Here is a 14,928-nt window from a genome sequence, read left to right on the forward strand (position 1 = left end):
CATCTGCCAATGTGCTATAGAAACTGGATTGTTTTCTACTTCTTTTTTTTTTTTTTTGAGACAGAGTCTCACTCTGTCACCAGGCTAGAGTGCAGTGGCACAATCTCGGCTCACTGCAACTTCCGCCTCCCGGGTTCAAGTGATTCTCCTGCCTCAGCCTCTCAAACAGCTGGGAACACAGGGGCGCACCACCATGCCCAGCTAATTTTTGTATTTTTAGTAGAGATGGGGTTTCACCATGTTGGCCAAGATGGTCTGGAACCCCTGACCTTGTGATCCACCCACCTCGGCCTCCCAAAGTGCTGGGATTACAGGGATGAGCCACTGCGCCTGGCTGTACTTCGTTTTTTAATGAAAATGTAACATTAACAAAATATCCTCTTGTAAAATTTTAAAAACAAAACCAAAAAGCTTATTCCATGAAGGATGAGACTACATATAACCAGCTAAATTAATTTCATGAAGTATAGTTATTGAGCAAGTGCTTACTAATGAAGCTTACTATTCATGACAATTCCAGTCTTTATCATCTGTTTGATTTGCTGGGGGAGCGGGGAAAAGGGTGGGGCATTTTCTGCTTTTTATCACAAATCATTATGTGGGCTTTAAAAAAAAATGCACAGGTAACTTAATGAATCGAAGTTCAGTTTTCTGAAAATTTCCAGAGTAGAAAACGGTCATATCATTGTGTATTTGTCATTTACAGCTCTAGATTCTTCCTCTACCTTTACTTAAGGGTACAGCACTCTAAATAAATGCCTAAATAAGCGTAATTTCACTTTCATAAACAATCTTAAAATTTGAGCTGAAATCTCAAGCCAATTCGGTTGAACTTTTCCAGTTAAAAACGAATTTTGGTCAAAAATGATTTATCCAATGACTCTTTAAAAAATAAAAGTTTTTAAAACAAATGGAGAAAGGGTGGTGGTCAAATAAGATTCTTGTTGTTCTTGGCAGACCTAATATATACATCTCTTCCAAGTCCAATGAAATTGCAACACACTGGAGAGAGCCTGGCTCTGGGATCAGATAGACCTGGGTTTGAATACTGGCTCTACCAATTACTAACTCTGCGACTGAACAAGTCAACCTTGGGTCTCAACTTCCTCATTTGCAAAATGTGGATCACACTCACTTCATTGGGAAATAGGAAGGATTACAGAGATAACATATGTAAAGTGCTCACAGGGGTATTTGGTAAAAGTTATCAATGATACATCAAATTCATAATGAGAGAAAATGTTAAGATATTTGTTAGAGTTTAGTGGTAATTTTATTTAGATGGTTGATACTTCAACTTTTTTCCATCAGGTGATCTTTATTGCTATTTTATTTAGAAATGAATGCAAGACTCTTTGCAATGATTTAAATAAAGAAGTACATAAAGTAAGACCTGATGGTTCCACCACCCCTCCGGCCTAACCCCATGAGATAATCTTCATTCCACTTTTCTGAGCTTAGACAATTTTTTTTTCTTTTTTAAAAAAAACATGGGATGGAACTATACATATTATTCTACAACTTGCATTTTTTTTGTCTTGGAAATATATTCTGGATAGGCTTCCAGTGACAAACTTCCTTCTTCTTAATGTCTGAATGTTATTCCATAATATGAACGTACCCTATTCAACCATTTCCTCCAAGGAACAGCTGTTCTTTCAAAATGCACTTTTTTTTTTGAGACGGAGTTTCGCTGTTGTTGCCCAGGCTGAAATCTATCTCTACATTAAGAGTGCTTTTATTGTCGTAAGGTAGATTCCCAGAAATAGAACTGATGAATCAAAGATTCACAATTTAAATTTCAGGAGATACTACCAATAAGTTACAGCAATTTACACTCTCACCAATCCTTTTTTTCCCACACCTTAACTAGCCAGAGCTGTATCCCTATGTTTTATACTATATTTACTAATCTGATGGACAACCCAGCTAGCTCCTCATTTTAATCTGCATTTCTAACATTTATGGAGGTTGAGTAACTTTTCATGTTTATTTACCGCTTGCACTTCCTTTTCTGACTTAACCGTTCACGCCTTTTGACCATTTTCTACTGGTTCTTGGCTTTTTTCTTAGGCATGTGTAGGGCCTCATTTATGTTCGTATTACTGACTCTGAATTAAATGGTGTAAATCGAATTGATAATTTTATGACACTTCCAAGATGGATAAAAACTACTAAGTATGCCTGAGACTTTTGATTAATTTCCCCCCAAACATTCGGTTCTATTATGAAAATACAGTGCAAGAAAACACTGCAAGGAAATAGTAAAATGTGTAAAGTTCAAGTTCCAATGAACGCCCCCTTTTCCGTAACAGGTGTAAACATCATTTCCTTTACTGTGAGATCAGTAACATTTCCCAGCTGGAAGCTCACAGGTGCGAGAAAGCCAACCATGCCTCGGTCGGCAGGCAACCGCAGGGCTCCAACGCGCAGCGATGCGGGCTATAGCCCCCTTCTCGGGCCACTGACATGGCAGCCGCGTTGACATACCGCGCCTGGCCTCGAGCCTGCACATGTCACTGGCAGCCAGGGCGAAACCCTGTCAGCTCCCCCGAGGTCAGGTCGCGGGCAGCGGCCCCCACCTCCCCGGACCCTGTCCACCCCACCAGGGTTCTCCCGCCGCAACAGCCGTTCCAATCGCGACAGGAGTGGCCACTACGCGACTGGGTCGCAATGACAGGCAACCCTCCTGTGGTCAGTCTCACCGAGAAACCCACCCCAGGCTGCCAGGCACCCTTACCCAAGCTTCTGTTTCTCCTCCCTACTCATGGGCTCGGCCCCCGCCGTCCACACGGACGTGGCCGACACCAGGCAGAACGCGGCCGTCGCCGCCACTAGGCTCCATGGTGCTCGCTGGGGAACCGGGGACCCACAGCCCCGGCCGCCGGCTCCGCTCATGGCCCCGCGGTTCCGCGCACGCGCAGCTGCTACGCCCGGCCGGTGGGACACATTGCTGGACGCCGGTGGCCAGGGGGCTGCGAGCCGTGCTGAGACAGGGCGGGATGCAGAGTAACACGGGCGGCCGCCGGCGCCAAACTGTTTCCCGAAGCCACCGAGCCTGTCCCCAGCGCCAGCGCTGCCACCGCCCTCCGCCCTCAGTAGCCCAGAGCACCTCCCCCAGCTTTCCGGTGTCGTAGTCTAGGAAACCGCCTTCCCCACGTTACTTCCGGGTAGGGCCGAAGTCGTCGAGCCTCAGGACCAATGGGGATCGCATCGGAGAAGGGCTGTCTCCCGCAACTGGAAAGGGCATTGGCTAGGAGAAGTGACACGTGGACAAAAGGCGGGACTGGGATGGGATCTCTCGCTTCGACCCGCGGAGTTGCCTTCGGAGGACTACCAGTCCCAGTGTGCACTGCTTCCTCTTCGGCGCTCCCGCAGGCGAACTTGGAGCGGCCTCGCTTGCTTCTACCGTGGGTGGGCGCGCTGCACCCTGGGACGTGTGGTCCTCCGAGGTCACCGGTGGTGTGCTGATTCCACTTCCTCCTTCCCTCTGCGCCCTGCAGTCAGCCCTGCCTCGGTGGGCTGCTGAGTCCCGGGAGACCCATCAGCTTTTTATCCCTGTTCCTCAGAAAGATGTTTCCCCGAGAGCTGGCTGAATGAGGCGCACTGCCCCCAAGTCAGTGCTGCATGCCTTAGGGAATAGTGTTGGAGTAGTCCTCTACCCTCAGGGAAATTCTAAAACACAGTAGCAGCAAAATGAATCGAGCCTTTGAAGGCATGGCGCTAAGGGTTTTACTTGCAATCATCTCATGCACTCTTCTCAACTCTGATAGGGTAAGTACCCCTTTCCCGCCTTTTGCAGAGGAGGAAACAGAGGCTTAGAAAAGTTTGTTAAGAAGAGCTCGTCACACTGCTGGATTAGATTCCAACCAGCCTCTGATTCGGAAGCCCTTGCATTTAACCACTGCGCAGTGCTACAAGAATGAAGGAGACCACGTGGGTCCTCGTACATGATTAGTCATAGTTATCTAAAAAGCTCAATGTAAAGAGAGCTGTGTGGGCTGCCAAGAAGGTTTAATGAAGGAGATTGGAACTTGCAATGAATTTTTATGTCTGAGTCCTAGGTTAACTATTGGCAAAATGACATGTCAGGTCCTCTTAAAAAAAAACCACATTGTTTTTCTAGTGTGGTCATTCAATAGGTAGGTGTGGAGTTCAGGAGCTTGGATGTGATCTCTATAACCACAACAAATTACTTACTTGTCCCTTAAGTAGCATTCAGCTGTCTTTCTGGAAACGTTTCTTCCTTGACTTTTATCACCTTACCTCTTACCTCTTAACCTCTTCTCTGACCGACCCATCTTCTTTCACTCTGTCTCCACTTTATATTAAAATACAAGTGTTCCCTTAAGGTTTTCTTTTTGTCCTTTTTCTCTCTGTACTCTGGGATATGTGATCCTCTGAGGATTTCTTCTACTCATAAGGATTCAACCAACACATCTCTGTGGTTGATTTCTAAATCAGTATGTCCAGATCATTCGACCCACGTTTCCACCTCCCTAATAGAAATGTCCAGGCCAGGCGCAGTGGCTCAAGCCTGTAATCCCAGCACTTTGGGAGGCCAAGGTGGGTGGATCGCGAGGTCAACAGATCGAGACCATCCTGGTCAACATGGTGAAACCCCGTCTCTACTTAAAATACAAAAAATTAGCTGGGCATGGTGGCACGTGCCTGTAATCCCAGCTACTCAGGAGGCTGAGGCAGGAGAATTGCCTGAACCCAGGAGGCGGAGGTTGCGGTGAGCCGAGATCGCACCATTGCACTCCAGCCTGGGTAACAAGAGCGAAACTCCGTCTCAAAAAAAAAAAAAAAAATGTCCTTATGTCTGGCCCAAGGGTAGCTCGAATGTAAGATGCTTTCTGATTCAAATTAATGCATCGGAATCATTGTCAACTCATCTTTATCCTTTGTGATCCATGTGCAATTATTTACTAAATTACATAGATTTTACCTCTTCTATCTTTCAGATTATCACCTTTCTTTCTATTCTCACTTCTACTCCGTTCAAATTTCCATTACCTCTCCTAAAATATTACAATGACTGAATAAATGTTGAATATACTTGTTTCCTTATTTCTTCAGTTTTCTTATCTATAACATGGGAATAATATAGTCCTTTTATCCAGCGGTCCCCAACTTTTTTGGCACTAGGGACCACTTTCGTGGAAGACAATTTTTCCACAGGGCAGGAAAGATACCATTCCATCTCAGATCATCAGGCATTAGATTTTCATAAGGAGCACACAACCTAGATTCCTCACATGCACAGTTCACAGCAGGATTCATGCTTCTGTGAGAATCTAAAGGCAGTTGATCTGACAGGAGGTGGAGCTCAGGTGGTAATGCTTGCTGGCCTGCAGCTCATCTCCTGCTGTGCGGCCGGGTTCCTAACAGGCAACAGACAAGTACCAGTCCATGGCCCCAGGCTTGAGGACCCCTGCTTTTATCTACTAATGTGAATGCTGTGAAAACACATGAAGTAATTTCTGTACAATATTTAATATTATCCTTTTTTTGGGGTGGATCTGCAATCCTACATTGGTTCTATCCTAGTCCTCTTTGGCAATCTTAATGATGAAGTTACTGATGATCTCCCTGCCGCTCCATTCTCCTCTATACATGGCCGTCAGAATTAGTATTCAAGAACATCTGCAAACCCTCTCAACACCTTCTTTCTTCCTTCCAGTCTGCCCTGCCCTTGAATCTTATGTGATAACTAAAGAATTCCTATCCTGTATCCTTTCCATGCCTTTGTCTATGCTATCCCATCATCTTCGTCTATACAGCTTCACCACCTGTTAAGGCTGGGCTCAGATTCCATCTCCACAAAATCCTTCCAGAACCTTCTAGTTAGCAGAAGTCATCCTCTCTCTGTTTCTCCCTTGTACTCTGTGTCTTTGTTACTGTGTTTTTCACAATCTGCCTACCCACTACATTTACATTTTGACCACATGAAAAGTATTGACTTTAGTTTATTTATAGATTGTCTTAGTCCATTTTCTGTTGCTATAATGGAATACTGGAGACTGGGTAATCTATAAAGGAGAGTAATTTATTTCTTACGATTCTGGCCTGGGAAATCTAAGAACCTGGCACTGCTTGGCTTCTGATGAGTGCCTCGTGCTGCATCATGATGTGCTGGAAAAGTGGGTACATGTGTAAGAGGTGAAACACGAGGGGCAGCCTCTCTGCATAACAACCCTTTCTGGTGATAACTAATCCACTCCTGAGAGAATGGGAGCCCACTCCACCAAGAAGTAACCCAGATCAGAGAGAGTAACATATCTCTTAATTACCTAATCACCTCTTAAAGGCCCTATCTCCCCAGATCACCATACCAGGGACCAAATTTCCAACACAGAAATTCTGGGGGACACACTCAAACTATAGCGTAAGGATATTCTGAAACACCTAGCTCTGTGCCTCTCCTGCTGTAAATGCCCAATAAATGTTGAATATACTCGTTTCTGTATTCCTTCAGTTTCCTTACCTAAAAAGTGGGAATAATATAGTCCTTTTATCTACTTCCATAGATGTTATGAAAACACATGAGGTCACTTCTGTACAATATTTAATATGATCCTTTTTTTGGACGGATCTGCAATCCAACACTGTTTCCATCCTGGATCCTCTTTGGCAGCCTTAGTGATGAAGTTAGCTAAATAAATACCTGAGTTGGTCTTGGCTCTTACATAGAGAACATTACAAACTAAAGGTCAACACCAATCATATGGTATTTGAAAACTAAGAACAAGTAAAATAGAAAAATAATAACATTCAGTTATATGGAAATACAGATATAGTCAAGTCAATAATTTGAAGTGGATATTGGTAATAACACAGTTTTCTTTACCTTCGTGATGTTCAAAATTAACTATGAACTGTCATTAAGAAACAACATACTAAAAAAGTACTGGCTTTTCATGTTTACCATTTTCTGGCATATTTGTTTGTTTTCAAGTTGACACTGCATTTTTAAAGATTATAATCGGAAGCCAGAACACATTCTTTTTCAAACTGCTACATAATAAGTATCTTTTTTTCCATTGTTGAAATTCAATTTTTAGCCAATAATTGAGTCTGTTTTTCACTGACCTCAGCAACCTTAAGTATAAAATTTAGTGTTACCTAAAAAGTTCTAAAACTTATCAAAGGTAGAAATGAAACATATCAAAGGTGGAAATGAAAGAAAAATGTATTCACAAAATGAATTTCCACCACCCCCCCATTTTTTTTTTTTGGCTTGGCACAGTAGCTCACACCTGTAATCCCAGCACTTTGGGAGGTCAAGGCGGGTGGATCACCTGAAGTTAGGAGTTCCAGACTAGCCTAGCCATCATGGTAAAACCCCATCTCTACTAAAAATACAAAAATTCGCTGGGTGTGATGTCAGGTGCCTGTAATCCCAGTTACTCAAGAGGCAGAGGCAGGAGAATCACTTGAACCCAGGAGGTGGAGTTGCAGTGAGCCAAGGTCATGTCATTGCACTCCAGCCTGGGTGACAAGATTAAAACTCTATCTCAAAAAAAAAAAAGAGAGAACCCATTTTTAGCCACTTAATGAAAATAATGGAAATTCTTCAGTAATTGGCACTTTATGAACACTAGGCAAAATTTGCATACATTATTTTAAAACCTATACACTTAGTGATAAAAAGGACGTAAGAGTTAATTGAAAGAGCCTAGTGTTGTACAAAGGGAAAAAGACTGGTAGAAAGCACATCAGGAAAATAAGGATAAGGACTTTTAAAGATGTAAGGATTTTAGATGTGTAAAGCCCATTAAAAATGGTAAGAAATAACAGCCATTGCTAAAATGCCCTTTAACCAGTTAAAAGTCTGTTTGCATAGCCTTGTAGCTTATGTAAATATGTATGCTCACTTTCCTGCTTGGATGTGTCAGAAGTTAGGGAAGGAAAGGAGCCCTAGGTAGAACCATATGGATTCAGAAACATAGGGAGAGGCCCCATTTTAATATTATAGCTCAGAAATAGTCCCAGGAAGCTGGGACCAGCTGTGCAAAACTCGTCCTAGACCAGCAGTTGCCCCTAAATGATTTGAATTCTTTAGTACCACAGTTCTAATTACTCCTGAAACTCTAGTATGGAATTTGGGAGTAGTGGATTTGTAATTCTTCAAATTGCTTTTCCTATTCTTTGATAGTGTGCAGAATTTACAGAACAGTTTTCTTCTAGAGAACCCAATCTCACAAACATTAAATAAAGACAGTACTTATTCTGTATTCACAATAAGTGACTTTAAGGCCTTAGAGCACTTCTTGAAAAAGATACTTGATGAGTGTTGTCAGCTGACTCCCTGCATGGCTGTAAGGCTGACTTTTTCAAATTCTAAGAGATTGAGAGATTCAGATGATTCACCTCCCCCAAAGATGTCCCCAGGGCTTTTTCCACCTCTCAATCTTGGTTTGAGATATTCAGAATCACTTCAGCTTCAGTGATTATCCCATCTCCCGTTGGCACCAGCTCCAGCTCTCTCAGGCAAGAAATTTTGCTCCTGTGTCATGACTTTTTGGTTGGGTCACTTATTTACTTTTACTTCCAGTATTTTCCATTTACTTCCAGTATCAGAAGCAAAACCAAGTCACTTGGCTCTTTGAGGGAGTACATTTTGTGTCTGCTCCCTCTCTTAAATTCCCATAACCATCAGCATAGTTCCCACTTACTGGTACAGTGTGGCCACAGGATTTAGGTGAGCACCATTCAACAACAGTCTGCACAGGTACCATTCAGGCCAAGAACAATGGGCTCTGAGACAGCTCTGCTGATTATTGGCTGGGCTTCCTTAAGCAAATGACTAAATCTCTTTGTGCTTTGGTTTCCTTATTCGTAAAAGGAGGGTAAGAATAATACCTACCTCACAGCATTTTTAAGAAAGATTGAGTGGTCTAATTGTTATACCTTCCTTTTAGGGATGTTGTGAAGATAATGCGATGGTGTGTGTAAAACGTTTAGTACAGTTTGAAAGAACTCAATAAACAGTAGATACTGATATCACTGTTAAGAGGTGAAAAGGAAACACTGACATTCTTGACAGTAGGATTCAATGATGAGTGCAGCTGCTCCAGTAGCACTCATGGCCTCGGTTTTATTCTCAACCCTGAATCTCTTTTTGTTTTTTAATTATTATTTTTTAAAAAAGAGAGAGAGAGAGAGAGAGACAAGGTCTCCTCATATTGCCCAGGTTGATCTCGAACTCCTGGACTAAAGCAGTCCTCCCGTTTCTGCCTCCCAAAGTGCTAGGATTACAGGCATGAGCCACTACGCCTGGCCTCAGCCCTGCATCCTGTCTATTCTTCTGCTTGCTTACTTCATGCTGCCATTGCAGGCTCCCCATCCAAAAATGTAGCCCTTCCTAGGCCGGCAACCCCAGAGACTGTTGAATTCAGGCGCGGTTTGTACGAGCTCTAGAGCCTCATCCCTGTATTAGAGTAAATATGCACAAAAACGCAAGGTACTTTTCTCTCCTCTTAAAATTAACAGTGGCTTCATTTGCAAGACATTTTAAATTATAAACATTCTGGAATAAAGTTGTCAGAAAATCTTTCTAGCTTTTTGTTTGTGTGACTTTCTTCAGTTTTACTTTGCTTTTATGAAAGCTCATCTAACCTCCAACCTCCAAGGGATCTAGAAAGATAGTTTTACAGGTTATCTAATAACGTATGATATTAAGGATCAAAGTGAAAGGTGCCCAGCTGATCATGTCAAAAAGCATTAGGTAGAGTAATCCCAATATCAGGACACTTAAGAATTAGAAATAAGCTATTTCTGTAATGATCCATCATTTCTCAGTATCCAAAATGTACTCCCTCAAAGAGCCAAGTGACTTGGTTTTGCTTCTGATACTGGAAGTAAATGGAAAATACTGGAAGTAAAAGTAAAAATCAAATCCAACATTCTTTCTAGAATTCTTATCAAATCCCGCATTCTTCTGAGGAGCTCCTTTGGCATACATATACATATATGTTTTGTATATGGATATGTTATATGTAGATATACATACACACGTATACAATATACATATATTGCACATATATGTATGTGTATACATATACTCATAATACTGTCTTTTCAGGCCTATCCCGTAATCCTCAGAGTGGTCCAAATTTGTCAATCCCCAGCATTTGTTAACCTCAGAGGTAAATGCTAACAGTCCTTAAATATTTGAAATTAAATATTTCCTGGCTTCTAGCTTAAAGTTGTATGAAAATAGTGCTTATTTCTGTTTCTTTTCCAAATGTATTGATAAATTTGGAGTTTTTTGGTTGGAATTGTTTTTTGTTTGTTTTTTACAGATATGGTTTTTAGTATGTTAGATAATAAGCCAGGGGCAGTGAAGATTGCTCATGGATAAGAAATAGAATAAAGAGTTCTTGGTTTCTTTGCAGATCAATCTCTTTATGATACGTTAAAATCAGTATACAACCTTCAAATACATGATTATACTTAAAACTTTGAGAGATATGGTGTTAGATCACAGCTCTCTTGAAGATCACCATATTTTTCTTGGCACTAGGGATGAGGCAAGTGTAGTTTTATTGTGCACAAAATGTACTATTGTTCATTGCTCGAGATTAAAAGACTATTATTATTTACAGAAGTAGCTCTTAAGCAAATATGGTCTTCAGAGTCTTCCTAGGCCTTTTGGGGAGACTTGCACCCAATTTTAGCACAATCTCTGGGTTCTCAAGGCCCCCACTATAATGTTTAGTGCTTTTCTCCTGGTTTTTCTCTGCATCACCTCACATCCCTTCCTCTTCCTTCCTGCTCCTCTTCATTCTGCGTGCATGTGTGTGTGCCTGTGCGCACATACACAAACACACACATTTGCTTTGTGCCAGCTCCTGAGCATTGAACTTTGAATCAGCCGACTTGGGTTCTACATTTAGATCTGCTAGTTACCATCTTTGTGGAAGTCTGTTTCTCTAAGACTCAGGTTTGGTTTTGCTTTTCTCAGTTCATATGGCCAAGAGAAGTGGGCAGAGGTTCCAGATGTAGAATCAGATTCGTGGTTTAAAAGAGGGAAATAACTATTACGGTTTAATCATGCAAAACTATTGGCTTGTTTTTAGTAGACAGACATAATAGTCAAATTACAGGAGCTGGGGTGAAAACTATTCCCCGTCAACTTCATAACAATTAAACCAAGTCTCAGGCCGATTTCTGTCACACATACAGACATCTATTAAACAAACATTTGTTAGCAAACAGAAACAAGGTGATAGGCCTGTCCTGTGAGTTTGATGAGGTCCCAGTTCTCTGTCTTTTTAGGTTCTGCAATCATGATCTTGCATAAAAGATTCATTGGAAGCAGATGAATAATATTCCAGAGCCAGAATTCCATCACCCTTATAATAAGCATCCAGCACCTGGAAGTCCTTCAACTCACACACCATCCCTAATCATCTGGCTTTTTATGTCTTGTTCACGCAAGGATGAGAGTGTCTCTAAAATATTTTAGCCAGTCCCCGTATATTGGAAATCACTAACTATATGACAGTCTGTTTGCAATGTCTACTGTGATAACTAAAAAACCACTAATTTTGACAATGAAAATTCACTTTTGGCTGGACACAGTGGCTCACGCCTATAATCCCAGCACTTTGGGAGGCCGAGGCGGGTGGATCACAAGGTCAACAGATCGAGACCATCCTGGTCAAAATGGTGAAACCCCATCTCTACTAAGAAAAAATACAAAAAATTAGCTGGGCATGGTGACGCGTGCCTGTAATCCCAGCTACTCAGGAGGCTGAGGCAGGAGAATTGCCTGAACCCAGGAGGCGGAGGTTGTGGTGAGCCGAGATCGTGCCATTGCACTCCAGCCTGGGTAACAAGAGTGAAACTCCGTCTCAAAAAAAAAAAGAACATTTACTTTTGACATATGTTGTAGAATGCTTTTTGCTATTAATAGAGATAAGAGTGACAGATGTACTTGTAGTACCCACCTCTATCGGGGTCTGCCTGATGAGACCACTACCTGCCATCTTAGAATATGAATTTATGATTAGTGCAACGGACTGTACCTTGAGTGTAATTTAACCTAAGCCATACAAAATATACTGTCTATATTGAAGAATTTTGAGGTCTGTTGGCAGACATCATACTGATAATAATATCTGCAAAGAACACATAAGGCACTTTCTTCCCTCCTGCCTTGTGAGAATTATATCCTCATTTTACAGATGTAGAAAATAAAGGGCAGGCCAGGCACAATGGCTCACATCTACAATCCAGCACATTGGGAGGTCAGGGCGGGAGGATTGTTTGAGCCCAGGAGTTCAAAGTTGCAGTGAACTATGATCATACCACTGCACTTCAGCCTGGGTGACAGTGTGAGATCCTATCTCAAAAAAAAGAAAGTAAGTAAATGAAGTTCACAGAGAGGTTATATTGCAGGTCAAAATAGGGAAATGGTAGTAAAATTTGGATTTAAGTCCAGACTATTTCTACTGTACTAGGATAACCATAAATTCTGGTACCCTGTAACCAGATTTATATCATTTTCATGGTATCTGTATTAGTCCATTTTCATGCTACTGATAAAGGCAGACCCAACACTGGGAAGAAAAAAAGCTTTAATGGGCTTACAGTTCCACATGGCTGGGGAGGCCTCACAGTCACAACAGAAGGCAAGGAGGAGCAAGTCATGTCTTACATGGATGGTGCAGGCAAAGAGAGAAAGAGAGCTTGTGCAGCGGAACTCCGCTTTTTAAAACTATCACATCTTGTGAGACTTATTCACTATTTAAAGAACAGTATGAGAAAGACTCATCCCCATGGTTCAATTATCTCCCACTGGGTCTTTCCCAAGACACGTGGGAATTGTGAGAGCTACAATTCAAGATGAAATTTGGGTGGGGACACAGTCAAATCATATCAGTATCCTATCTGATTAGTGCTCCCTTTCATTTTCAAAAATGTCCCAATTGAAACAATAAAAATATGATCACACAAACTATACTACATTGCCTCCAACACCCAAGACCTTCATCCCCCAACGATGTCGGAGTCTATCAAGCATAGGAACAAGACACAGCTGTGTTTCTGGCCTGGCCTCTTCTTGCCCCATCACACTATTCTGAATATAAGGGAGAAAAAAAAAAACACAGCATACTTAGGTGGCACAATCTAGGCAAAAAAATTCATGATTGCAGGAAATATAAATCTCCTCTATTAATAAGGTATAATCATGAGTCCCCCCAAAATTGGAAAGACTATCCTAAAATTTAATGAAGATTATAGGAGGAAAATTAAGAGCAATGTTGAAATTAAGCAATGTTTTCAACCAACCATGTTTGCCCATTTACATTTACCCTAGAACACTGGAGGGGAAAATAGTTTTGCACCCAAATTTTACCTTATTTAGGTATAAGATAAAAGTCACACTGTGATATAGAATTAGATTTATTAGTCAACCATGGAAACAAGCTGAAAAGCACCTTTCTTGTTTGCACTGAAAGTTTACTCAAAAAGCATTCCTTTTTCAGGCAAATCCAGAATCCCTTATCACTGCCATGACCTTTTCCTGAAATTATAAAGACAACTGTCCATGGATGTGTATGGGTTGGGAAATACTGGCCTTTCCTCAGCTGAGGGTTCACCATGGCAGAGACATGCTGCCCTGTGACCAAGTCATGAGCAAGCCTTCAGAACTAAGAAGTGCTATTGTGTAGGCAAAAGCAGCCCTCTGTCTGCATCATCCCATGACTGGTTATATATACTGTATTTATGCCAGTCAGAGACTACTGCTCCATTGTTTTCCATGCCCCCCCCCCCACCCAACAGTTACTATTCTTTGAAGCTTCGGCACCAAGGTTAAGACACAGCCACTGATGTTTTCTTGCCACCTCTGACATTGCCTGAGGTCTTGCCAGCATTGGGCTCTCACAGTGATTGGCCCAAAGGCAGAATAAGAACATCTGAAGAGGTCAGCATGGCCAGCTAGACAGCCTGGAATTGGCTGATTAAAGTTAATTCTAGTCCAGGCACAGTGGCTCATGCCTGTAATCCCAGAACTTTGGGAGGCCAAGGCAGGCAGATCACCTGAGGTTAGGAGGTTGAAAACAGCCTGGTCAACATTGCAAAACCCCCATCTCTACTAAAAATACAAAAAAAAATTAGCCAGGCACGGTGGCATATGTCTATAATCCCAGCTTCTTGGGAGGCTGAGGCAGGAGGATTGCGGAGCCCAGGAGACAGGTTCCGGTAAGCCAAAGTCGCACCACTGTACTCCAGCCTGGGTAATAGAGTGAGACTCCATCTCAAAATTAATTAATTAATTTGCATTTACCTTAGATGTGGTTAGATCCAATCTCTTCCTTTAAATTCCAGGAGTTTTGGAGAAGGCAGAGGAAGATGAAGAGAAGGAGACAATCACAAATTAAGATTGTTTGCCACAGGCTGGGAAGGGAAATAAGTCTTATGAGTAGGGAACACTAAAAGGGATACGGCACTACATGTGTGGAATTTACAACTATCGATTCTAACTCACAATCTCATACATAATAAGTATCCTTTCTAAAGACTGAGAAGCATAAAAATTTTTCTACTAAAATTGTTTCTTAAAGATATATTATTCATTTCAAAGGATCAAAACTCACTAGGAATGTCTTTTGAAAGTGTCAATTTGTGCAGAGATTATTTTAGGGCAGACTATTCTGTGTAAATAGTTGTGAAAATGCAACATTTAGTTGTTGGTTGCCAAATCAATAAATATATTTGGAGCATTTAATAAATATTTATTGAATGAATAAATATAATTCCTGAAAGACAGAAATCTGGATAATTTACTAGTGATGCCATCTTTAAAAGCTTCAGCATGGGTCCAGGCATGGTGGCTCATGCCTGTAATCCCAGCACTTTGGGAGGCCGAGGCAGGCAGATCACAAGTTCAAGAGATCAAGACCATCCTGG

The 14,928-nt window shown here is 41.7% G+C and overlaps 1 protein-coding gene across 19 annotated transcripts in view; it reads right to left on the reverse strand.

The window, feature by feature from the left end:
- EDEM3 (ER degradation enhancing alpha-mannosidase like protein 3) overlaps positions 1-3,110 on the reverse strand; it is a 66,449-nt gene extending 63,339 nt beyond the window's left edge. For all 19 annotated transcript variants that reach the window (XM_078355121.1, XM_078355120.1, XM_078355118.1 and 16 more), the window contains exon 1: positions 2,741-3,110. Coding sequence is in view for 12 of the 19 variants with exons in the window: in XM_035279522.2 (XP_035135413.1) it covers positions 2,741-2,898 (158 nt within the window). In the remaining 7 variants the exon portion in view is untranslated. The remainder of the gene's footprint in view (positions 1-2,740) is intronic.
- Positions 3,111-14,928: the final 11,818 nt, after the last annotated feature.

The sequence above is a fragment of the Callithrix jacchus genome, chromosome 18 (genome assembly GCF_049354715.1).
Source record: "Callithrix jacchus isolate 240 chromosome 18, calJac240_pri, whole genome shotgun sequence".
NCBI classification, from domain to species: Eukaryota; Metazoa; Chordata; class Mammalia; order Primates; family Cebidae; genus Callithrix; species Callithrix jacchus.